The sequence below is a fragment of the Pelobates fuscus genome, chromosome 9, assembly GCF_036172605.1.
Source record: "Pelobates fuscus isolate aPelFus1 chromosome 9, aPelFus1.pri, whole genome shotgun sequence".
NCBI classification, from domain to species: Eukaryota; Metazoa; Chordata; class Amphibia; order Anura; family Pelobatidae; genus Pelobates; species Pelobates fuscus.
The window spans coordinates 68,061,669-68,087,912 of record NC_086325.1 but is presented as its reverse complement, the minus strand read 5'-3'; the positions used below and the strand labels follow the sequence as shown (position 1 = coordinate 68,087,912).

Here is a 26,244-nt window from a genome sequence, read left to right as displayed (position 1 = left end):
TCTGCATCTTATGCCATTCAGGAAAGTCACATGTAGGAACTAAAAAATAATATCACATTTCTCCCCAGAGCTGACTAAAATATGTTGTTCTCATTCACATTGGTTTACTTTAATGTCACTTAACCAACAGTGATATCTCCAATCACCAGCACTCCCTGCACTTAAAAAGTGGAAACAATTACCAAAGCCATTTGCTCTAGATATGCATATATTTTTTTTTTTACAAATTATACTAGTCCAAACATTAAACAGAGAACCCTTAAAATGAATATTTTTGCCATTGAAGGGACACCATAGGCACCCCGACTACTTAATTTCATTGAAGAGGGTACACTGTCACTGTCCCCTTCAGTCCTGCAACGTGAAACATTGCAGTTTTAGAAAAAGTTTGACTCCGTGAAACGACACGGTATGCCCTCACATTGTGCATAAGGGCATCCAGCGTCAAGGAAAACTACATAGGAAAGGTAATGCTTTGCTATGGGGAAGGCCTAATGCATGCATGGAGTTCGCCGTAAATGCACATTAGGACCACCCATTACTGATGTTAGAGGAGGCTGAGCGCAACCCGGTGCAGCGGGACATCGTAGCTGGATTTGGATAAGTGAATAAAGGGTTATTTAACCTTTTAAATCGCTGGAGGGAAGCCTCGGGAGCAGAGGAACATGTCAGTGTTAGGAATACATCTTTGCATTCACAACACCAAAGTGTTCCTTTAATATTCTCAGTATATTAGAGGCTGTCAAAGAACACGAAACATGCAGCTACCCAGACAACTTATCTGGCCGTGATCTGAACCAGCTGTGCTAAATACAAAGAATATGTTATTGGGCTAATTAGCTGACAAACAATAGAATAGTGGGAACTAGTGACGAAGCAAAACATTTGTTGAAATCTAACAATAATTTAGATAAGATAGTTTGTAAAATCAATGAATAGGCTGGAATTGCCACTTTTACTTCCTACTATCTGAAAATGTACTGCATATTGTTACAAGATTGTTTTTTTAATACTTTTTTAGTAGGACGTCAGTCTGTCTGGGTAGATCCCCAGTTGTTTTAAAACTACAACTTCCATAATGATATGACATTCTAAAAACATTCTAAAGGCATGCAAAGAATCATGGGAGTTGTAGTTCTACAACATCTGGGTATCTTCCTTTGGGCACCCCTGGCCTAAAGCATGTTTTTATTTGATTACTAACTCTCCCCCTGTCATAGCTACTAATTAGCTCCCGCGTCTCATGGGTTGTTGACTGTTTGTTGTTCCTGTATTCGGATTACCAATAAACACATCCATTGGATTTGTCTATTTCTGTCTTTGTTGCCTGGATTGATTTCTTGCTAATATTTATCATATTTAGCTCCAAAAATAGCATTCTAAGAAAGAAGCTTCCTGGTTCCTGATATACTATACTACCGATACCAGCGCCTCCTACGTGGTGTTTTCTGGTCTTACATTTTAGGCACTGAAGTTATTTACTCCCAAGTTGCATTATCAGTTAATTGATACATGGTATCGTGTCCTTTTTTTAACGTCACTACTGTCAGTATGCAGGAAAACCCACAAAACCTCATCTGCTGCTTTACGGTGTCTCCGGACAGTCATTTCTAGTTTTCAAACAATGTCAACATTACACTAGAACAGTAATGATTGGGTTTGCTTTAATTGCAGCACCGTAACTTGCTATTCTGCTTCACGAATATATCATACCACCTTTCAGAAAATACCTTCCTATAGTTAAAATGTCCTGTTATCACATCTTTTTTACTAGTAGCATCTATGTTTGGTCCTAAATGCATTTCACAAACTTCTCTATAATGTGCTAGATGATTTGGCAATTCTAATCATTCTTTTTCAAATCCCCAGAACCCCAAAATGTGCAGAAATAAATTACTATTTCAAGACGAGGACACCAAAGAAATTGATTTAAATGTATGGATCAATTTTACAGTTTATAGTGAATGCCCGCAGAACGGACTAAAAAGTAAAGAGACGCAGTTATCCACACTGTTGGTATCAGGTAAGTAAATTATTAGTAAATTAGTACCTGTATAGAGTTTGACCCCAATGGAGTTAACAAATACTGATTATTTTAAATTCTTTATTTTTAAATTGACAGGGTTAATACGCATACAACAGGCATGTATTCTGACACATTGTATAATTAACAATAAGGGTACCATTAATCACATACATGTCCACTTGCTCAGTTCATGTGGTATCCCATGTTACAGTGATATTCACTTGACGTTCTTACATTATACATGAATATCACCTCCCTGGCCTCTCCAATGTACAACCCTGATCAACATTTTTATTTAATAATATAAACTTTAAACAGATGCTAAACTGCTCCGGCAAATGGGCATATTGCCCTGTGGCCCACAAGTGGAAGTTGTTCCCATGTTTCAGTATGTCTATATTTAGATTATTGTTTTGGCCCACTGACGCTTAGCGGGGGGGAGTAGATCCTCCCGTTCTCTCGCTGAAATGTTCTACCGGATGTGTCAGGTGACTGCCTATAGTCAGATTGTGGGCAATATGTGTCCCCTACAAATACAGATTTTTTAAGGAACACATGGGCCTTTAAGTGTTCTAAGCTAGAAAAGAACTTGGGGTCATATGCTTTTAAAAATAGTTTTTTGTTATTTGGTAAAGAGATACAGGTAACCAATGAAAGAAAAATTATATATATATGTTACATATATATATCATTCCACATGAGAGCATTAGAGGATTAGCAGAATGAACTTCGGATCATTGTAAAGGTTATAGTGGTGCGAGTACTTTGTACCCTCTGTTAACTGAGAGCAACGTCATTGAAGATATTTTTGCTTCCTCCTTTGCCACGCACTATTTGGACACATCTCTCTCCTTTCCTGGAGGTAGCCCAAGCTGCAGTGTCACACTTATGACTTATTTATCAAGGAGTCGATTTGGCATGGACATAGGGCAGCAGGTAAAAGGACCTGCAGAATATTGATTAATCCTGTTAACAAGGCAAAGCCAGCACACCATGCTTTTCATCTATCTGTTCAGCCCCGTAGTTCTTCTCCTTCCTGGGAATGCTTGGGTTACCCCACCAGTGCTAGTTACCTATCAAATCCATGTTCTACATTCCACTGTATTCAGTGATGTTAATCCCTGCAGAGTATCCACTGTGGAGTCTCTGTAACCAGTTACTCAGATGTCACCTCTGATGAGAGGTATATTAAATGTGTGAATTAAAATGTATGTGGATTTAGTAGGGACAGTCTCTATTTTAGGCCCAAGTCCCTCTGTTCTGTCCTAATGCTCCTCTTTTCTAAAAGCTTCATATTGGTGTATCTGAGTGTATAACAGAGATCAACAGCAATAATACTGCCAGTAATATGTCTTTAAACTACAATAAATGTGTTAAGAAATCACTCTGTGTCAATATGATAACACTATTCTTTTCTAAATGTTATTGTAGTTGCGTGGATTGTCATCAATAAGTCACCGAACATGTTTTCGAATTTCCCTGCCCCTGGACATACCACACCCCTAAAATTAAAGTGTCCCTCTTTGTCCATTTGTAATGTTGGGGGGTATGCTGATGTTAGTATATTTGTAAATGCAAATTTATGGGTACATTTCAAGAGCTTTGCAGGTGGGCTAAACTTGATGGACGCATGCCTCTTTTCAGCCTATAACTATGTAACTATGTAACTATGTAACTATATAAGGTGTCCTGGTGTACTAGTAAACTCTTTGGAATGGTATTATGTTGCAATCTGCATCCTGATTGGCAGATTATATGCTTCCTGGTGACTTCTTCTCTCCCTGGAATTGGCATACCAGTGAGTGCCAGATTGCCAGTTACATACTGTCTGACGGATTTGGAGATTGTTGAGAAGAATATTGGAACTAGGAAGAATATGAATAAAAATAAGCAGAGTGGGAGTTTATAGAAGTGGTCTGAGCCATGCTATTTGAGTGCAAATATACATTCAGGATTATTCATTAAAGTTAGAATTTAAGTTGAATTCAAAGTGAATTCCAAATTTAAGGCCAGAGTATGCGAACTGAAAGCATAGCTGATTTAGAGAATTCCACTCCAAAATATAATATATGAAAGTGGTAACAAAAAATTATACTCATCCAAAAGTTAAGTGTCAGCCTTCCTTGGATCACCCCCAGTCGGTGATCCTATATCAATCAAAGTATATATACAAAACAAAGGGAACCAGCTAATAATCTGAAAATAAAGAAATATACAAAACATAGTGTAAATCCACATAAATTAAATTTTGCCACATGACAGGAGGCTTCATATTTGCATATCTTTCTTTACTGAAAACTCCAGCAGCATAGAAACAGTAACAACCAATCAGAGAAAAGATATGGTGCCCATAAAAGGCCCTGTCTATGACATCACTTCCTCTTTCTTTGCTGCTCCAGCCAACATCAGGTCAGAGTATTTTTTACCTCATGCTTTCATTTTGGTTACTTACTGTTATGCTTTATTGTGTACTGTTTTAATGTGTTTTACTACTCTTCATACCCGGTCTACTTGTACCCGATTTTCCCCTCACTGCCTTTAACTGTCCCTGTATCTTGTTTTATAATCTCTCCTCACTTTTAAGGCGATCCGCGGGCGGCGCGGCTTCCCGTGCGCTCGCCACGCGGACCTGCCTGCTACCACACAGGGGCTGGTGGGGACGGGTGGAGGGTAGCCGGGGTTATTGTTGTTATTATTATTATTTTCTATTCTTACTGTGTTTGCCTTTTGTTTGCCGCGTTTTTCTGCGTCTCGCTAGCGGCCGCGAGCGGGAACCCCTTCCCCACGCGGCCGGCGGCCATCTTGGATCTCGCGGTTATCGCGAGATCCGCGCCGGCCGTCTATCTTCCATCACGGCGGCTCGGTAATCACCCGACCGCCGCCACGATACCGGGGACTACCCTCAGGGTGACTCCCCGCTCTCTCCCCTATCCATTTGCATTCTGGCGCAGGGGAAAGCTATATTTCTACAGTCTACCCCTAAGGGTGGAAAAGTTTTACTTTCCGTTTTTTTTATGTATACCTGCCTCAGTGAGGCAAGAGGAGAGCATGCACATTATATACACTTGTATTTGAAGGCTTAATATTATACATCTTACCAGTGTCCCCTACTGGATAGGATACAAGCAATTTAAAGTGATCACTCGATCGCCGCAACGGAGTTGGGGGACCCCCCCTCAGGGACCCCCCCCCCTCTTCTCAGTCTCAGGAAATCAGACAGCTGGAGGGATGGCTTAGGTGACATGTGGTTTGCCTGCAAAGCAAACAGACAGCTATTCTAGCTATATGCAAGTTCGAACCCCAATATGGGCACCTATGAAAAACTCAATGGTTTTAATTAGAATGTTTACATGGGATTAAGTGGAACAATTTTTTTAGATATATCACCTGTTCCCATAACCAACAAGGTCATTTTACTGGCAACAAAAGCAGGATATATACAAGGACCTTTTATCATATATTTGTAAATACATTCGTTATCTATGGTAAAATGTAATCAATTAGTTTTATAAGGTGTCCTATTTTACCTATGTACCAGTTTATAAGGTACACATTTCAGTTTGTGGTAGGCATTACTCTCCATCCCGTGCAAGGTCAGTAGGTATGATCACATTCTGATGGTGGTCCTGTTTTTTATTGTTCGGTACAATATAGTCAATGCAGGAACAATTGAGTTTTCTTTGGTATGAAGGCTGTACTATATATGATATACATACCTTAACTGACATACTGCCTCGCTGGTCCCTGCAGGGACAGATGCAACGTTATTTCCCCTCAGGGGATCAAATACTACTTTACCCTTCAAAGGGAATATTATACTGATTACCCGGCACAGGGTTATATTACATTACTGTACCCAAGGGTGCAAATTTATGTGGGTGTCCTCTGGGCATTTTTTCATGGCACACCACCTGGGGTGACCCCCCAGATATGCATGCAAGGGCGCTGACGGCCCATTTCAATTGATGTGGGTGTCCTCTGATTGTCACGGCACACCACCCGGGGTGAACCCCGATGATATGCACAAGGGCCTGTATTTTCAAGAGATAAACACATACAGCCCTGATTTCACTGACTACGTGCATATACAGCCCTCTCACTGCCTGTCAGTTTTCTTTAAAGCAACAGTACCATGCTGGATACGGTTTGACGGCAGGACCACTAAGGAAACTGAGTGTACTGCAAAGTACCCTTCACAGGGATACATATATGCATATTTACGGTGCCTAGTGTACATATTGAATGTGGGTGTCCTCTGGGTTATTTTTACATGGCACACCACCTGGGGTGACCCCCAGATATGCATGCGATACTTGCAAGGTACCAATAATTATAATGTGGGTGTCCTCTGGGTACTTTTTCATGGCACACCACCTGGGGTGACCCCCCAGATATGCATGCGAGGTCACTGACAGACCATTACCTTTGATGTGGGTGTCCTCTGGGTTACCATGGCACACCACCTGGGTTGACCCCAACCGAACAGACGTGGGTCCTGCGGTTGCAGACCTTATGGAGACAGGCCCCACGCGCCTCTATAATCAGCCTGTATAATTTAACACCGTACATACAACCAGGATGGCCGAGTGGTTAAGGCCTTGGACTTAAGATCCAATGGACGTATGTCCGCGTGGGTTCGTACCCCACTTCTGGTACCAGCTCTGGCGTACATTGGTGGTGGACCCGGCTAACCTGACCAAACACCACTACCAGTCAGTCGCACCTGCACCGCGGCTCTCAGTAGCCAGATTAAACTAATAGAGGTGACCCCTATACACTTGGCACAGGTATTCATACTCTCAAACAGGCAATTCAAACCATTTTACCCGGGTGACCCCTGGTTCTACCAGGAGTCTAGCACCCCTACGTGCTGATCTTCAAACACTACTCCCACTGACTACCACTGTCTCCAGACAGGACGGGAACGAGTCATGGTGGACACCCTCAACCTTCCCAAGATTTCTAGGCAATGACAAACGCCGCTGTAGCGGCCTCAGTGGAGAAGGTTCTGTTATGGGCTCTGCCCCACACCACTTGATGGAGGACACTTCCTCAAAGTACGTTACGGAAACCTGACTCTGTGACAGTGGCCGAGGCAGAGATAGCAATAGCGGCACTAAACCAGAGTGACCGAAGACGGACCGTTCCTGGATGAACACTATTGGCTGCGCAACCCTATGGGGATGGAAGTATGCGCACGCCTCAAGGCCAAATACCCCAGAAAACTGCTACCAGACAAAGTGGTAATTACGCCCGGCTCAATAGATGACGTACTATGCGCCGACAGACAATTCTGTTCTGGTGCGCATCAACAACGCATTATGGGACTTAGGAACAACAAGATTTCGTCCCAAATGCACAAGGCCTACTATTTGACGTAGTGTTCATGGCAGAACTCAAGGAGCACGTAAATCTATTCAAGCTCCCCTACGGGGAAAGATGTTTTTGGGAGGACTGGTCAGTAGCGGAACCGAGCCGCCAGCCGCTTCTGGGCGACAGGTTCCAGATCGTATACACAGTCCTCATATATTTTTCTTACTCGCTTCTCTACTAGTGAGTCGACCTACATAGCTAACTGTTTCCAATTTTACGACCGACAGCCTCTCTCTGTTTTACGGAATTGGGAGACGATTACCAAAGTCACCGGGGTTCTCCAGACACCACAAGGCTATGTCGTAGAATCTCTTTCGCCTCCATTACACATGCTGGCGGAACTGGAACGCCTCCTGGACAAAGAAATCCGCACCCCCTTTTCAAGAAGGGCGCAATCCAATATGCACCGGAGGGGAAGGCTTCCTCAGCTAATGTTTTCCTGGTCAAGCAGAAGCCAGGAGGCTACATCGATGGAACTCCTACGTGGTATACAAACACTTCAAGATGGAGGAAATTCATCCTCTACGAGACCTCCTAAGCGATAACGACTGGTTTACAAATTCGGTAGTACACAAACAAAGATCGCTTCTCCATCTGAATTGGGCCAGTTCCTCGGTTTCGACATCGGCTTGGAGAACCACGTTCCGCGTTGGTCTAGGGCAAAGATCTCCTCTATAAGGATAGAGGTCAGACACACTCTAAGGTTGGATACGATTCCTCTCAGGATACTCGCCGGATTGCGGGATTCCTCTCCTCCTCTCCTCCTCCATACAAGTGATATTCCCTGGCCCACTACTCTACAGGGCCATGCAACAGCTGATGGCGAGATAAGTACGCAGCCACTCTTACGCTCTTCCTCCGGATGCGAAGCGGTGGATGTACCCTACAAACGTGTCCGTTCTCCGCAATAGCAAGGGTGCTTCGATACACACGTACCCACAAGATATCGCTCCTGCTCATGACACCCCTCGGGCAGATCAACCGCGGTTCCCGGATTGCCTGGAGATGTCTCGCAAAGACCCTCTACTACTCCCTGATTTTCCTCTACTTCCGACGGGACCGCGAGGGGAAGCTCACTCACTTGTCAGGGAAGGACTAGTGGCCTGGACGGTTTCAGGGGCTCCTGGTCGGTCCACGACCTATTGCATCAACTAAGTCCCTCTATGGGACTCGTAGGCTCCCGGCACCAGGAAATGCTATATTCCTGCCTGGTCGGCCTGGAGTGATTGGTGGGTGGAAAGGGATTCCGACCCCTTTACCGCACCTGCCACGCTGATCCTTACTATCCGACACACCGGGTCTCGTGGGTCGGTCATATCGATCCCTCAACGTGATCTGACCCACCGTATCGGCGGCGCACGTTCCGGTACAGGGCAGGCCAGTAGATCAATATTCACTGGTTTTGTCGACTACTACGGAGTGCCGAATTATCAAGACCCCTGGCACCCAAGTACTCACGCCTCTGACAGGTGGATGTGGTGCTGAGATTCCTTAGGGAATGACCGGACAATCCTTGTTTGTCACTGAAACAACCTTCAGCCAAACTAGCCCTCTTATTATGCCTCGACGTGTGGCGGACGTTAGGGCTTGCGATATGGATGGTTTCTCTCTCACACCAGGTGGGGTTGCCTTTACCATGTCGAGACGAACTAAGTCCGATTCGTCTTCAGTGTCAGACACCACTCTATGCGTGGTCAGAACGCTAATGGGTATGCCGATATCAATATCCCCCTTCGAACTCATTCGACGGGTCACCTCCTGACGTCTTACGTGAACCCTCATGGACCGGTGACTACCGCAACACTGACCAGATGGGTCCATTGGCTATTGTCTTTCGCGGGCGTCGAACCTTGTTTCGGAGCCCACTCGGTCGGGGGAGCGGCGGCCTCACAAGCCTTTTCGGGCTGACGCTCCCGTAGCCGGCATTATACGCTGCGCGGTCTGGGCGCGAGAAAGTACGTTTAGAACATTCTATTTCGACAACATCTCATGCTTCCTTCACATTGGTCAATTCAAAGCTTTAAAAATGCAAATATGAAGCCTCCTGTCATGTGGTAAAATTGAAGATTATATTAGCTTTAGTGTACTAATAATCTTAATTTTAGTAATGACAGGAGGCGAATATTTCCCACCCTATAGGATCCCTCCCAGGTTTCTCGTGTGGAACAGAATATGCCCTTTATGTTCAGGAAGGTAAGTACGTTATGGTTTGTATGTTTGCTAATTAGACCCGTATCTTGAGGGTCTTGTATAGGTTGAATATTAGATATGAACCTTGAATTATGTTGTGTTTATAGATTCTTAAATATCATTGCTTTAGTATTATATATATTGATATGTTTCACACTCTAATGTTCGTTGGTATATCAGATGCTTAATGTTTATTGTATGCGGACAAGTTATCACGCCAGAGACCTTTCACCTTTTTCTTTTTCTTGCAGCGTGAACGTCTTCTCATCAAGACAAAGATTCACCTTCCATACCTCTGCATCACGGAACTTCTGGAGTTGGATATTCTAATATGGGGTTGAACTGTTGACGTAATACGATTATGTCTCTTGTTGTTACTTATTGTTTCGCTTCAAAGAAAGAGGAAGTGATGTCATAGACAGGGCCTTTTATGGGCACCATATCTTTTCTCTGATTGGTTGTTACTGTTTCTATGCTGCTGGAGTTTTCAGTAAAGAAAGATATGCAAATATTCGCCTCCTGTCATTACTAAAATTAAGATTATTAGTACACTAAAGCTAATATAATCTTCAATTATATGCGCTGTTATCAAATGTACTCACAAGATAGAGGCGTAATCAGGCATGTATAAGGTGCCTCCCCAGATGATATTATCCACTCCTCCGGATGTTCACCACTAAGATTCAGGACTCCAGGTGATAGGTTGAAATAAGCAGTTTAAATCGGTATAGCATAAAATCTTCAAAACAATAATAAATGTATGATCGGTCCTACGCGTTTTGTCCTTAAAATTTAAGACTTCCTCAGGGACCATGCAATAAAAATGATGACAAAATTTACAAATGCAGCAAACAAGCAGCCTAAAACCTCCCTCCCCTGAGTCTCTTAAATAGGGCTAATCCCTAAGTTCACCGGTGATCCAGTGCTCATCTTCCTTCTTCTGATTGGTCGTGTGTTTGTTTCAATCACCTGTTGTGGTAGTGCAATTTCTCCTCTGTTACTCACAGCTGTTGTTTTCATTTTTGTCCTTGTAGCTGGAAGTGATTATGCTTTCTAAAGATTCACTTCCGTATGTTCCATGTGACCGGAAGTGGTATGCATTTCAAAAGTTACTTCCGTGCGTTCCACCTGATGTGATTCATATGTCCAGGCAATCACATATGATACAGTGATTATAAAGCCCCTACTGGATATTATCATGAAGAAACAAGCTGTGCTAGAAAGAAAAGACTATTTAGTTACAATATGTGACTTATTAAAAAAACATATAAATAGCCTCTCTGTGATCTATAGTGCTGTAAATCAGCCTCTATATATCAATTAAGTTTTATTTACAAGTGAAAATTATATTATAAGCGGTATCTAAATTAACATATCTTTCAAAAGTGATATACATTTTCATTGTATATCTCTTTTGTCATGTGATAAGTGCCTCACCAGTTTTAATCTGTATACTATATAAGAAAATTACATTTATACAAAAATAAATTAATATTAAACATTTATACATAATATATAGTAGCCACACATATCCACACTAATTCCCCTTCCTTCCATCCTTTATTTATATACTGTAAGGAGTTCCCTTTGGATCATAAAATGTATCCAATGTAATCAAGAGAAATAATGATAGTTAAAGATGGTAAGATAATAATGATGAATTAATAATCATTCAACATCTTAATAATCATTCAACATTTTAAATAAATATTTCAACATTTTAACCCCTTAAGGACCAAACTTCTGGAATAAAAGGGAATAATGACATGTCACACATGTCATGTGTCCTTAAGGGGTTAAACATTCAGAGGTTCACAGGAAACAGAAGCGATCCACATCTACATTTAACTCATTGGGTTCCAGAGTCTGTAGTTTGTGGATCCAGTAGGTCTCCCGTTGTGAAAGTCTCTTGACCTGATCATCCCGCTCCAATGGGGCAAGACCTTTTCGAAAAAAGATGTTTTAATGTCACACATTATATCTAAATAATCTTTTCTTTCTAGCACAGGTTATTTCTTGATGATAATATCCAGTATGGGCTTTATAATCACTGTATCATATGCGATTACCTGGACATACGAATCACGATGGAAATGGAAATTCATCTTGAATTTTCACTTTAGAGATATTCTTTAATTTATGGACTTCTAAGTCAATCTATCAGTTATAATACATGACATAATACTATATTCACCATGTGATACCACTGTGTTGCTTGTATGTAGGTTTTAATTATTATCCAACAATTTGATTATTGCATCTAATTATAAAGAATCCACTGACAGTGACAGCAATAAAGTCTTAATTGCTTGATCTCTAATACTGCTCAATCAGTGTGTAGATTTTTATTTTTAATTTAAATTCTGTTAAACTGTTAGGTGACAGGGGCTCCTTAAATATTAAAACAATGATAATCTATAAATTAAAAATATTGCTGAAAAAGGGTATCGTTTTCTTCTTAACAGGAAATCCAAATACTGCTGTGAGAAATTTCAACTGTGTTTGGCACAATATGGAGTACATCAATTGCACATGGTTACCTGGAGAGAAAGCAACTCCCAAAGTTAACTACACCTTGGTTTACTGGTTAGTACTAAAGAAAGTTTTCTAAATTATTCTGTGAAGTTTTAGCCTTAAACCAGAAAAAAATACTCATATATTTTAAATGTTACGTGTTAGTCTTGGACTTTAAATATTTTGAAGGTTTGCCTTCTTATCTGGGGTCCGCTGGGTATCACTACAAGCTTCCACAATAGCTTCTGTTAGCTCTCCTGTTACCTCATTGGCTCTTAGAGCATCAGCTGATCGAGTGAGATGTAGTGTTTATCGTGCTTAGAATGTTCCTTTAAGAAATGTTCTGAATTTCCAACTGTAAAGTGCATTGCGTGACTGTGGATGTGACTAAAGTACAGTTGTAGCATGAAGTAGCTTATTACTGCTATGAATAATGTGCAAAGCATGTCATAACAAACAAAACTAACAATCCAGCTGACATTAATTGATTTCACCATATAAAACCAGTAGATGATAAGCAAATAGTTTACTGATTATAAATATCATGTCATTAGTGAAAATAGATTTTAGAAGGTCTTCAAGAACAAAAACATTTGCACTCACCCGTACGAAATTCCATCCAAGGTCAAGGAGGAAGGAAAAGGGTGGCGGAATGAAGTGCAGTAAAGCTGTGGGAAGGAGACAAAGCATAGTATGCTACATTCTTATGAATCGGATGTTAAAAGATCAATTGGATACTTAGCTCATGAGAAAACATAAAAGCCTGTAAAAAAAAACCATTAGAAATAATGCTTTTAAAAATTGTTTGTTTTTTACATGGGAGTTTGGTCACTATTTTCTCATCCGCACTGTCCTTAGACGAATATCTATTAAGGGGTTATATGGTAATATGATAATATGGAACATGGAACTGTCATGACGAACTTTCCTTTCCCCAATAGATTTCTCTTCTCTCCCTCTGTCAGGATCTGTTCTTCATTTCTTCCTGTCTGCTCTTGTTTACTTTAAAACACCTGTGCCGCGTGACTGGGGGCTATTAAACTGAAGGAGGGGGGCCTAGCGGCAGGTAAGGGCCCTAAATAAAAATGGGGGGACCTATTGTCCTCCCCCCCGGCCCCCGCCCATGAGCGGCGGGTGGGACCCTAAATTAAAATGAGGGGGACCTATTTCCGACCCTGCCCCCAACCATGAGCGGCGGGTGGGGGCCCTAAATGAAAATGGTGGGTACCTACTTTACCCCCCCCACCCCGGCCCACACCCATGAGCGCCAGGTGGGGGCTCCTAAATAAAAATGGGGGGGAACCTATTGTCCCCCTCGACCCCCACCCATGAGCAGCAGGTGGAGGCCCTAAATAAAAATGGGGGGTGGGACCCATTGTCCTCCCCCCAGCCCCCATCCATGAGCGACGGGTGGGGGCTCTAAATTACTATGGGGGACCTATTGTCCTCCCCACCAGCCCCCACCAGTCATCCTAAATGTAAACCCCCCAGGTGACTATGGGTCCCAAGCCCCTAGTTACCCCCCTACCACAAAGAAAATTAATAAAGACCTACCTACCCCTCTCACCCTAAAAATAGTGAGGAGGGGACAAGAAAACTAAATACCTGTAAATAAAAAATGTACCATTTGATGTCTTCTTTTTTCTAAAATCTTCTTTTTTCAGCCCCAAAAGAGGCCAAATAAAAATCCATAATACCCATCGCAACGGTTAAATAAAAAATAAAAAACAGAGCGCAAAAAAATAAAAAAAACAGACACTAAAAAAGTCATCCATCATTACCCATCGAGGGCATAACACAGACTGAGCTCTGCATGGCGGAGAAAGGATTATAAGCCTTCCCATGCCCTGCAATTTGACTTAGAGCACTCTGGTTGATTCCAAGCCAACCAATCAGAGTGCTGTGACAGGTAAATGAAGAGACTGACAGGTAAGTCTCTACATTTACCTGTCAAAGTACTCTGATTGGCTGGCTTGAAATCCAACCAATCAGAGTGCTCTGTGTCATTTTACACAGCGTGGGAAAGTTGAAATTTTCCCATGCTATGTAATTTGACTCATAATACTGTGATTGGTTGCTTTTAAGATTGAAAGCATAGTCATTTAGGGCCCCACACTGCCCTCACAGGTGCGGGCCAGGCGGGGGGTACAATAGGTCCCTCCCTATTTTCACTTAGGGCCCCCACCTGCTGCTAATGAGTGGGGGTCGGGGGGGACAATTGTCATTTAGGGTGGGTGCCGGGGGGAGGACAATAGGTCCCTCCCATTTTAATTTAGGGCCCCACCCATCGCCCATTGGTGGGGACTGGAGGGAGGACAATAGGTCCCCCCCCCACAGTCATTTAGGGCCCCCACCTGTCGCCCATGGATGGGTACCAGGGGGAGGACAATAGGTCCCCCCATAGTCATTTAGGGCCCCCACCCATCGCCCATGGGTGGGGGGAGGAATGGGGAGGACAATAGGTCCCCCCCATAGTCATTTAGGGCCCCCACCTGCCGCTTTATTTTTAAGTATTACAAGGAGGCAGCTGTGTGCCGGTAGCTTCCTCCTTGTAAAATGAAAAGAGGTCTTCGTTCATTTGTTTGAAATTTCTATTCATCAATTTCTGATGAATGAATAGATGAAACTCCCGTTCGCATGCCAGAGTGTTTAACTGGGCATGTGCGGGGATTTCACAGCGCTATCTAGTGTGGGCAGATGACGTGTCCCACAGGGATGTCATCTGCCCACACAAAGATGGTGGTGCCCAGGACCTAGGTCCGGGCACAAAATAAAGATGCAAATATAGGTAAGATGGGGGGCTTAGGAGCATTTGGGGTGACTAGGGGGACAATTAGATGTAGTGGAATCAGGAGGGGGTTAAAAAAAACTGGGATTCGGCCATGACAGTGCCGCTTTAAGTAATATTGGAACACCTGGTTAGGTAATTCACCAAAATGTGAAATATCAGGAATTCAAAAAGAATTCAAAGTGAATTTCATATTTTAGCCCTAAATTGCTGAATTAGGAAAATCATCCAAGTCAGCAATGCTTTCACTTTGGAGTAGTTTGTCCTTAAAAACACTGTGTGAGAACTAGAATTGCGGGCCTCCCAACAGTCCCACATTCGGTGGGACATAACCGATTTTGGGGTCCTGTCCCGTCTTTGCTTTGTACAGCGGGAACTAGGACCATGCAAGGAGCACTTTAGCAGCACTCCCTGCATGGTCCCGAAGTCTGGGGGCAAGCCAAGCAAGATGTCAGAGGGCAGGGTCAGTCTTTTTCCAGACTGGATTGCAGACCACATAAATAGTGACGGCCACTCAACCTGACTCTGCAGCCCAGGATGTTTGGAAGTATTGAATTGTGACTCAAGGACTCACTGATGATGTACTTCTTATAGTGCTCAGACTTATAGTACTAAATGACTGGCATGCAAGTGTTAATTTAACATGTATCTCCAATTATTTTCAGGCTACAAAATGAAAGTTCTAAAGAGAAACTAAAAGTGCCTCATTCTCGGCTGTAAGTAATAAGTAAACTATATATATTGGAAGGTGTGTCTTTTATGAATGTATGTATATGTATGCATCTCAATAAGTTCATTTTGGCATTGGAGTGAAAGTGAACTTAACCCCATGTATATTTCTTAAAACAGAGGGTTATCTTGCTTTGTACTTTGCATAAAATAACTGTATTAGTAGGGTAATCTGTCCTTCTGTGTTTATTTCCTCTAATGTACAGCACACTAGTATATGTTGGCACTATAAAAATTATAATAATGAAACAAGATTGTGCCTCACACCTGGAATAAATACAAATGGTATCTGAAATGAAGCATATAGAATCAAGGGCATTAAAACATTATTTTTGCTCATATTTTTCTCTGATACAAAAATATTTATTGGACAAGTAATGCATGTGGTTGTAGATGAATCTTATTAGTACATTTCATAGATTGCTAATACTTATAAGATTCAGAAATTGTTATGGCATAAATTGAGATTACGTACAGTATGACTTTTTACAGCTGTTCATTCCCTCGAGCTGCTTACTAAGGGTTTTCGTAAGATGAGTAGTGTGCCAGAGGTGACAGCCTAAAGCTTTATCACCACCAATTCAAGGCACCTGACAAGGTAGTTCAGTCTTACCACAGGTTCCAAATACACGTTTTTTGTAGGGTTCTCAGGTTCTCCCTGTAAAAGTCGAGGATATTTCAGAGTGCTGCAAAAATGATTTTCCTACACCATATGATCATAAGGCGTGGAGGTTTGGAAGTCCATCAAGTGATCACTATGGAAAACAATATTGAGAACTTCCAACCTTCCCGCACTCCCAGTAATAACGCTGGGCTCTGGGACATGACACTATGTTTGCAAGCAGCCTTTTAATATTGAATATTTGTGTCTGTAGAAATATAAAGTTGTACTCAGTCACAAACCATTGGATACCAGATAGAGGGTCCACTCCAACCCCATCGGTAAAGCAAAAATTAATAAACATGAATACAGCAGGGAAGATCAGAGAAGACTTTTAGGTAATTAGTGAAATGAAGCATTACTGTTTCTTTTGTTTTCCCTAGTTATCTGTAATGCCCACCAAACATAGTACGTTTTCCCTAGTTATCTGTAATGCCCACAAAACATAGTAAGTACATACCAAGTTACCTCAATGGGCACCTCCACTGACTTTAGTGCTTTTTTCAGGACCCTACCACCTATTCTCAGTTTGTACAGGGAACTGCAGAGAACTAGGCAATTGCAGTTTTTTAGACCAAAATCGCCAAATTGGAAAAATAACCAAGTTGAATCATATTTCCATTACGGGTATGTGGCCAATTTTTTTTTTATCCCATCATTTCAGGTTTCCAGAAAAATATCAGTATGTTTCATAATAACACAATGAATGACCCGTTCTAGTCACTTGTTCCACATGCTTTCCCACACTTCCTTTACCAATCTCCAATACCCTACCTCAATCTGTGATGGCAGTTGTGTGTGCATTGATCTGCTTGCGTGTGACAGGGGATGTGTGTGTCTGTGGGTTGCTGCATGCATGTGCTGTGAATTGTTTTGTTATAGGATGTGTGCGGCTGTCAGTGGCTGAGCTGTGTGCATACATTTGATAAGGAAGTATTTTTCTGGAGATAGGGGCGTGGCTTCAGAGGCAGGCTTATGATGTAGCATTTTGCAAAAAAAAAATAGTTTTGTGCAGAAACTATCAAGATTTCAGCATGATGAAAAATGACAGCACACTAATGAAGCCAAAAAATAAAATGCGTTAAAATTTTAATGGTACCCCCAGTGTTTCTCTAAGTAAATGGAATGTTCAGAATGTATGCTGTATATACTCATCTATAAGTCGATCTCGTGTATAAGTCGAGCGCAGTTTTTTAACCAACAAATGCGAAATATGCTATGACTTGTGGATAAGTCGAGGGTACGTTATTCAAATGGAATTATTCGGCTTCTGTACGGTTACCGAAAATACTCTGTATGGTCCCCCTTTATTAACACCTCGTAATCACCGACCACCCCTGGCTGTTAACCACAAACAAGCATTCCCTGGGTGGCCACCATTCGTATATACGAACGCATGTGTTCAAACAAACTTTTTCTCGAACGCAGGCAGCGGTACATGGTCATTGACGGCATGGATCTCTAAATCGGCTATGCAAGCCTACAAACCTCGCTAATACTTTGTACATCTGCCCGTTCAACTTCAAAACCAGCTAGAAGAACGGCATTCGGGAGTCGCCATTGCCCCGCATTCGACTCCCAAATGCCGTTCGACTCCCGAACGCCGTATAAAATTCTTACAAAACTAGCATTGACTGTGGATAAGTCCACTCTGCGTTTTAAAGTTAAGTTTAAGACTAAAATGTCTCGACTTATACACGAGTATATATGGTAAATATTCAAGTATAGCATCTTCACAATGTTTTAAAATTAATTTCAAATTGTTGAAAAAAATTGGGTTTTTTTTTTGTATTTTAATTAGTTGGATCTTAATTGGTTTGCAGATTTATGGATTTTTTGGGCACTGCAAAACATTGCCATCAGTATAAATATAAAGAAGGAATTCCTGTAGGATGCCATTTTAAAATTCTAAATGAAAAAGAAGAGCTTCAATTGGTAGTTACAGACTTTTCCAATGAAAACATTGAACCTTTCTACTCATGGATGATACCAAAAGAAATACGTAAGTTTTACTAAGTGCTACATAAATCATTTTAATATTTTAATGTAGCAAACTACATTAACACGATTCGATTTAAGGGACATTCAGGTGTGTAGATGACTCCAATCTTTTAAAGATTGAAATGAAGATATTAATTTCTGAAAACCGATTTGTAGCAACTTCACAGAGCCAGCAGCATCTGCACGGATGTTAATTTGCAAACAACTTGTTGGTGAAATACTTACAGAGTTATTCTAACAGTGTTATTCGCTAAATTTAGAATTCAGAGATAATTGAAAGTGAATTTCAAATTTACTGCACAAATAGCCAATTTGGAAAAATTCTCAAAGTCAGCTATTCTTCCAGCTTGGAGGTCATTTAGATACTCCTTAATCCCTATGTATATTTAAACAAATGGAGGTCATTTAGCTACTCCAATGGCCACTGGAGGGAATGCCCGCCTGCCAACGTCAAGGCAGACCCCCTAGACGGGTCCTACTCTGACCCTTTACCTTGCTTCTTTGAGCTTCTGGCAAAAACATCTCTAATGAGACAGAAAGGGGTATTTTTTATATACACCCCTATATACTTATTAACCCTTAATAGGGAACACATGGGATGGGCGGCTGCATTGTAACCTAGCTGTGTGGTACATAAAGTGAATACAAATACAAAAAGAAAAGTCCTGCGCTCACACCCATCACTCCTGGGCGGCAGCTACGACTACAGTACACATCAGCTAATACATATAGTAAAAACCAAAGGAAAAAAGTTACCTGCGCACTTTCCTTAATCCCTATGTATATTTAAACAAATGGAGGTAATTTAGTTAGAGTTAGAGATTTAGTTAGAGATGTTTTTGCCAGAAGCTCAAGGAAGCAAGGTAAAGGGTCAGAGTAGGACCCGTCTAGGGGGGTCTGCCTTAACATTGGCAGGCGGGCATTCCATCCAGTGGCCATTGGAGCAACTAAATGACCTCCATTTGTTTAAATATACATAGGGATTAAGGAGAGAGCGCAGGTAACTTTTTTTCCTTTGGTTTTTACTATATGTATTAGCTGATGCGGACTGTAGTCGTTGCTGCCGCCCAGGAGTGATGGGAGTGAGCGCAGGACTTTTCTTTTTGTATTTGTATTCTTCCAGCTTGTCTATATCGGCCCTAAATTTGAAATTCACTTTACATTTATTTTCAATTCCCAACAATTCTCCTTCTAGTAAATAACCCTATTATTGTTGCTATAGTTATTTCTGTAAAAAAATTTAAGATGAGGGGTTCACCTGTATTTTTTGTTTTTTTTGTGTGTCAGTTTACATTTACTTTTTGTGTTTATTTGAATACTTATATTGATCTTGCCTCAGTGTATGATTTTACATTCCAACCATTGTCTTAGCTTTACTGCAATGCTGATCCTTTAAGAGGTCAAAATAATGTAAGTCAACACAATTAACCATGGAAACAATACGTCAGCATCAGCTGCCAGTTGATAAGGGAAAAAATGTTCAGAGCTCATAAGAAATACATTTTCATGAGTCATCCAAGGAAGATTGCTTATATTTAATATTAAACTACACCACGATGTGACCAAATATGATTTCCATTATTCAAAAACAGCACAAGATATTCCTGATTTTTGTGAACTTAACATACCCCCCAGCAGGGTGCCAGTAGGAGGACTCCCCACACCGATTCACCGGTTGTCCTTCCTTGTAGCACTTTGGGTAGATTAAAACCACTGCAAACCTTGAATACCCCACAGGACTTGCCATTTTGGATATGCTCTGACCCAGTCGTCTATCCATCACTATTTGGCTCTAGTCAAAGTCACTCAGATCTTTTTGCTTGTCCATTTTTACTGCTTTCAACACATGAAATTCAAGAACTGACTGTTCACTTGCTGCCTGTCAGGATCGGGACAGGGATCCAACACGCAGAGTACAAACAGTAGAAAGGTACGTATACCGGGCCTTAGAATGGCCGGACTAACGTACATAGAGTAACAGAGAATAGTCAGAGACAAGCCGAGGTCGAGGGAACGAGAAGACAGGTAAGCGAGAGACAAGCCGGGTCAGAGGGATAACAGAGATAAACAGAATAGTACAACAAGCCGGGTCAAAACCAAAGAGAATACTAGAATACAAGAGCACTGAGTGACTAGACAAGCTAGAACCACGACAGGGCAATGAGCTGACGAGAGAAGCAAGCTTAAATACCCTGAGTCCGGAGAGTAGACACGCCTCAGCTGGGTGCTGATAGGATAAAGCCAATAGAGTGGCAGGTCGCTCGGGATAGCGTGAAGACGTCAAGTATCGAGCGTCGTGTTAGAAAAGGAAGCGGATCCCTTGCGGCCAGCGTTAGAATGACTGGAAGGACCGCGAGGAACGGCAGATATGGCGTGTCTAGAGGGATAAACAACTAAGTCTCTACCCTTTTCAAAGGTAGAGACCTCAGGTACCCTGACAGTACCCCCCCTCTCAGATACGCCCACCGGGCGGAAGGAACCGGGACGAGATGGGAAGCGGGAGTGAAACGCCCTGCGGAGACGAGGAGCATGAACGTCTTCCTGAGGTACCCAACTCCTCTCCTCGGGACCATATCCCTTCCAGTTGACCAGATACTGTAATCTACCCCGGGAAAATCGGGAATTGATAATGGAGTTGACCTCGTACTCCTCCTAAACGTCCACCTGAACCGAACGAGGTGAGGAAACCGTAGAGGAGAATCTGTTGCAAATCAGTGGTTTCAGCAAGGACACATGAAGGGAGTTGGGAATGCGTAAGGCCGATGGCAGAGCTAGGCGATACGCAACCGGGTTGATACGAGACAAAACCCTGTAAGGGCCTATGTACCGAGGTGCAAATTTCATAGAGGGAACTTTTAAACGAATGTTCTTAGTACTCAGCCATACTCTATCCCCAGGAATAAAAACTGGAGCCGCCCTTCTGTGTTTATCAGCGTGTTTTTTGAACAACATCGAATTATGCAGGAGAATTTGACGAGTCTGATCCCACAACTTCTTCAGATTGGCGACATGATCATCAACCGACGGTACTCCTTGGGAAGAAGAGACCGAAGGAAAAATGGAGGGATGAAAGCCATAGTTCATGAAGAAGGGGCTGGAATGAGTAGAATCACAAACGAGATTATTGTGTGCGAACTCTGCCCAAGGAATCAAACCGACCCAATCATCCTGGTGTTCGGAAACAAAGCAGCGCAGATATTGTTCAATCTTTTGATTAGTACGCTCAGCGGCTCCGTTAGACTGAGGGTGATATGCAGAGGAAAAGTTCAACTTGATACCTAATTGAGAACAGAAGGATCTCCAGAATCGTGAGACAAATTGAGAGCCTCTATCAGAAACGATTTCCGAAGGTATCCCATGTAGGCGAAAAACTTCTCTCGCAAAAACCTCCGCCAATTCAGGAGACGTGGGGAGTTTAGGCAACGGTACAAAATGAGCCATCTTAGTGAATCTATCCACCACCGTGAGAATAACAGTCTGTCTCTTGGAAGCAGGTAAATCCACAATAAAGTCCATGGCCAAACAGGACCATGGTTTCTCAGGAATGTCCAAGGGGAGCAATAAACCACAAGGAGATGCGTGAGGCTGTTTAGTCCTGGTACAAGTCTCGCAAGCTCCGACGAACTCCTTAATATCCTTCCGTAAGGAAGGCCACCAGAAATCCTTGGAGATCAGGGAATAAGTCTTGCGAATGCCAGGATGACCAGCCACCTTGCTTTCGTGGAAACACTGTAAGAGCTCCAGTTGGAGTTCAGGAGGGACAAATTTTCTACCCTCAGGGGTCTGTCCAGGTGCCAGATGCTGTAGGTTCAAGATCTGGGCAAGCAACGGAGAATGGATTTTGAGAGTAGTGTTAGCAATAATATTGCATTGGGGTACTATAGAGGACAGAACCGGTTCAGAAGAAGCCAAAGGTTCATATTGGCGAGATAGAGCATCGGCTTTAGAATTCTTTGAACCAGGCCTATAAGTAAGAACGTAATTGAAATGGGTGAGGAATAACGACCAACGAGCTTGCCTAGAAGACAATCGCTTGGCCTCACCAATATAGGACAAGTTCTTGTGATCCGTTAAAATAGTAACAGGATGTACTGTCCCTTCCAATAAATGTCTCCATTCTTTTAAAGCCTTGATAACAGCTAGTAGTTCTCTGTCACCAATGTCATATCTGCTCTCAGCACCAGACAATTTTTTAGAGAAAAATCCACATGGATGTAATGGTTTATCCACACCTAACCTTTGGGATAGGATAGCACCTACGCCAGTCTCCGAGGCGTCTACCTCAAGTAGGAACTAGGGTGAACTAAAATTGGGGCGGAAGCAAAAAGCTCCTTGAGAGTTTTGAAAGCAAGGAGAGCTTCCGTAGACCAATTCTTAGTATCAGCCCCCTGTTTGGTCATATTGGTGATGGGCGCAATAATAGAAGAATAACCCTTAATAAAGCGCCTATAGTAATTGGAGAACCCAATAAATCTCTGAACGGCCTTGAGACCCTTGGGTAGAGGCCAATCCAGAATGGACTGGAGTTTATCCGGGTCCATCTTAAATCCCTCCCCAGAGATCACATAACCGAGGAAATTTACTTGGGATTGATCGAAACTACATTTCTCCAATTTGCAGTACAGGCCATGTTGAAGAAGTTTGTGCAAAACCCTTCTGACCTGTTCGTGGTGAGTCTCAATCTCTTTGGAATGTATGAGTATATCGTCCAGGTATACAATAACACACTCCTGCTGAAATTCCCTAAGAACCTCATTTATCAGATCCTGGAATACAGCCGGTGCATTACATAACCCAAAAGGCATAACTGTATATTCATAGTGACCGTAGCGAGTATTGAATGCCGTCATCCACTCGTGTCCCTGCTGGACTCTCACCAAGTTATATGCCCCTCTGAGATCTAACTTGGTGAAAATGGTAGAACCCTTTAAACGATCAAAGAGTTCGGTAATCAAAGGAATGGGATAAGCATTCCTAATGGTTATCTTGTTTAAACCTCGATAATCAATACAAGGCCTAAGCGAACCATCCTTCTTTTTAACAAAAAAAAATCCAGCCCCGGCAGGGGAGGAGGATCTCCTAATGAATCCCTTGTCTAAATTCTCGTGAATATACTCCTCTAGAACTGAATTCTCTTTAGTAGATAACGGGTATACATGTCCCCTGGGAGGCATGGTACCAGGGAGTAGGTTAATCTTGCAATCAAAGGATCTGTGTGGAGGTAAGGTATCGGCTCTCCTTTTATCAAATACTGCCTTTAAATCCAGGTACTGAGGCGGTATTTGAGTCTCTGTAAGATTAGAGGAGTTAGCCGACGTGTTCGCCAGGCAAAGGGGCGAGACCTTCCGCAAACATTTCTCTTGACAATTCTGACCCCATGAAATTATCTCCCCTAACTCCCAATTAATGATAGGGTTGTGTCTCTTTAACCAGGAGTACCCCAGGACTATGGGAATAGAAGGAGAGGAAATGATCAAGAGGGATAGGTCTTCCTCATGCAAGATACCAACAGTTAAATTAACAGGTATGGTCTCACGGAAAATAACAGGCTCAAGTAAAGGTCTACCATCTATGGCCTCAACGGCCAGAGGTGTCTCCCTTAACTGGGATGGGATAGTATGCTTGTTAACAAAAACTTGATCGATAAAGCTCTCAGCAGCTCCAGAATCAATCAAAGCCATAGTTTTTACTACTCCCTTCTCCCAAGTCAAAGAAACGGGTAGCAGAAGCCTGTGATCTTTATAATTGTGAACAGAGGACAAAATAGATACACCCAAGGCCTGTCCTCTAGAGAAACTTAGGTGCGAGCGTTTCCCGAACGATTGGGACAATTTAGGCGTAGATGACCTCTGTCTCCACAGTACATACATAAACCCTCCCTTCTCCTGTACTGTCTCTCCTCCTCTGTGAGGTGAGTATTACCTATCTGCATAGGCTCAGGAAAACGTGAGGTTTCGATCTCAGAATTTCGAAATGCAGGAGCTAGTTTAAAGGAGGGTCTACGAGTTCTATCTCGAGTGTTCTGCCTCTCTCTTAAGCGTTCATCAATGCGAGAGATAAAAGAAATTAGATCCTCCAAATTCTCAGGGAGCTCTCTAGTAGCGACCTCGTCAAGGATTACATCTGATAACCCATTTAAAAATACATCTATATAAGCCTGTTCGTTCCACTTAACCTCTGCCGCCAAGGATCTGAACTCTAGTGCATAATCCACAAGTGTTCGATTTTCCTGTCTAAGGCGCAACAGTAACCTAGCTGCATTGACCTTCCTACCAGGGGGGTCAAAAGTTATTTTAAAAGCAGCTACAAAGGCATTATAGTTGTAGACTAACGGGTTATCATTCTCCCATAAAGGATTAGCCCATCGCAGAGCCTTCTCAATGAGTAACGTAACAATAAATCCAACCTTCGCTCTATCTGTAGGATAGGAACGGGGTTGTAATTCGAAATGGATGCTGATCTGGTTCAAAAAGCCACGACACTTCTCAGGAGAACCGCCATAACGTACTGGTGGAGTAATACGGGAAGAAGCACCAACAGTAGCTACTTCTAGACCTGAACTTACAGGAGGGATCGAAGGAGTACGTGTCTCCTCTGGTGGGTTGCTAGCACGAGACAATAGCGCCTGTAGTGCTAGGGCCATCTGATCCATCCTGTGTTCCATGGCGTCAAACCTGGAGTCGGAAGAACCAAGCTGACTGTTTGTACCTGCAGGATCCATTGGCCCTGTCGTAATGTCAGGATCGGGACAGGGATCCAACACGCAGAGTACAAACAGTAGAAAGGTACGTATACCGGGCCTTAGAATGGCCGGACTAACGTACATAGAGTAACAGAGAATAGTCAGAGACAAGCCGAGGTCGAGGGAACGAGAAGACAGGTAAGCGAGAGACAAGCCGGGTCAGAGGGATAACCAGAGATAAACAGAATAGTACAACAAGCCGGGTCAAAACCAAAGAGAATACTAGAATACAAGAGCACTGAGTGACTAGACAAGCTAGAACCACGACAGGGCAATGAGCTGACGAGAGAAGCAAGCTTAAATACCCTGAGTCCGGAGAGTAGACACGCCTCAGCTGGGTGCTGATAGGATAAAGCCAATAGAGTGGCAGGTCGCTCGGGATAGCGTGAAGACGTCAAGTATCGAGCGTCGTGTTAGAAAAGGAAGCGGATCCCTTGCGGCCAGCGTTAGAATGACTGGAAGGACCGCGAGGAACGGCAGATATGGCGTGTCTAGAGGGATAAACAACTAAGTCTCTACCCTTTTCAAAGGTAGAGACCTCAGGTACCCTGACACTGCCTAATATATCCCACCCCTTGACAGGAGCCATTGTAACAATATAATCAATGTTACTCACTTCACCTGTCAGTGGTTTTAATGTTGTAGCTGATATACAAATACTTTTTATATTTTTATTTTTTTTATATATATACATTTTTATTTTTAACTTTAAAATTTCATCCATATACACACTTTCAGAAATAGGTTTGAAGTGTTACAGTAATTTAAATATTGTAAATATTGTACATACACATATTTTTTAATAAAACCATATTTCATACAGTTAAACATTAACTACAGTCAAAAAAGAAAGCAGAAAGTTACATACATTATCCTCTTTCTTACAGTTCCACATAGAACTACTACCTAAGAGTGGTTATCAATAGGGGGCGGGAGGTTTTTTTTGAGTTTTAGGACTAAGATATCTATTCCAAGGGGCCACGATCTCATCATATTTCTCTCTTGATATCTTGTTTATTGCTATCACTGCTTCCATCCTGCATTGATAATCCACTTGTATGCAAATATGTTGCCAGATTAACGGACCCATATTTCTCCATAACTATTTTAATTGCCATAAAAATGTGAATCATAAGGATTTTTAATTTTATATTGACCTTTGGCATGTCTAAATGAAACAGGAACATTTGAGCCGTAATAGCAGTTTGAACCTTCAAAAT

General features: G+C 42.3%; 1 protein-coding gene and 1 non-coding gene across 2 annotated transcripts in view; both read left to right on the top strand.

Moving 5' to 3' along the window:
* The window catches only part of LOC134573760 (interleukin-13 receptor subunit alpha-1-like), a 77,334-nt gene that overhangs the window by 16,352 nt on the left and 34,738 nt on the right, over positions 1-26,244 (top strand). Inside the window, exons 3-6 of the mRNA XM_063433538.1 lie at positions 1,870-2,023; positions 12,055-12,175; positions 15,557-15,607; positions 18,105-18,283. Coding sequence (XP_063289608.1) covers positions 1,870-2,023; positions 12,055-12,175; positions 15,557-15,607; positions 18,105-18,283 — 505 coding nt within the window. The remainder of the gene's footprint in view (positions 1-1,869; positions 2,024-12,054; positions 12,176-15,556; positions 15,608-18,104; positions 18,284-26,244) is intronic.
* TRNAL-UAA (transfer RNA leucine (anticodon UAA)) lies at positions 6,599-6,681 on the top strand. The gene has a single exon. It is a non-coding gene; the product is annotated as a tRNA-Leu (tRNA).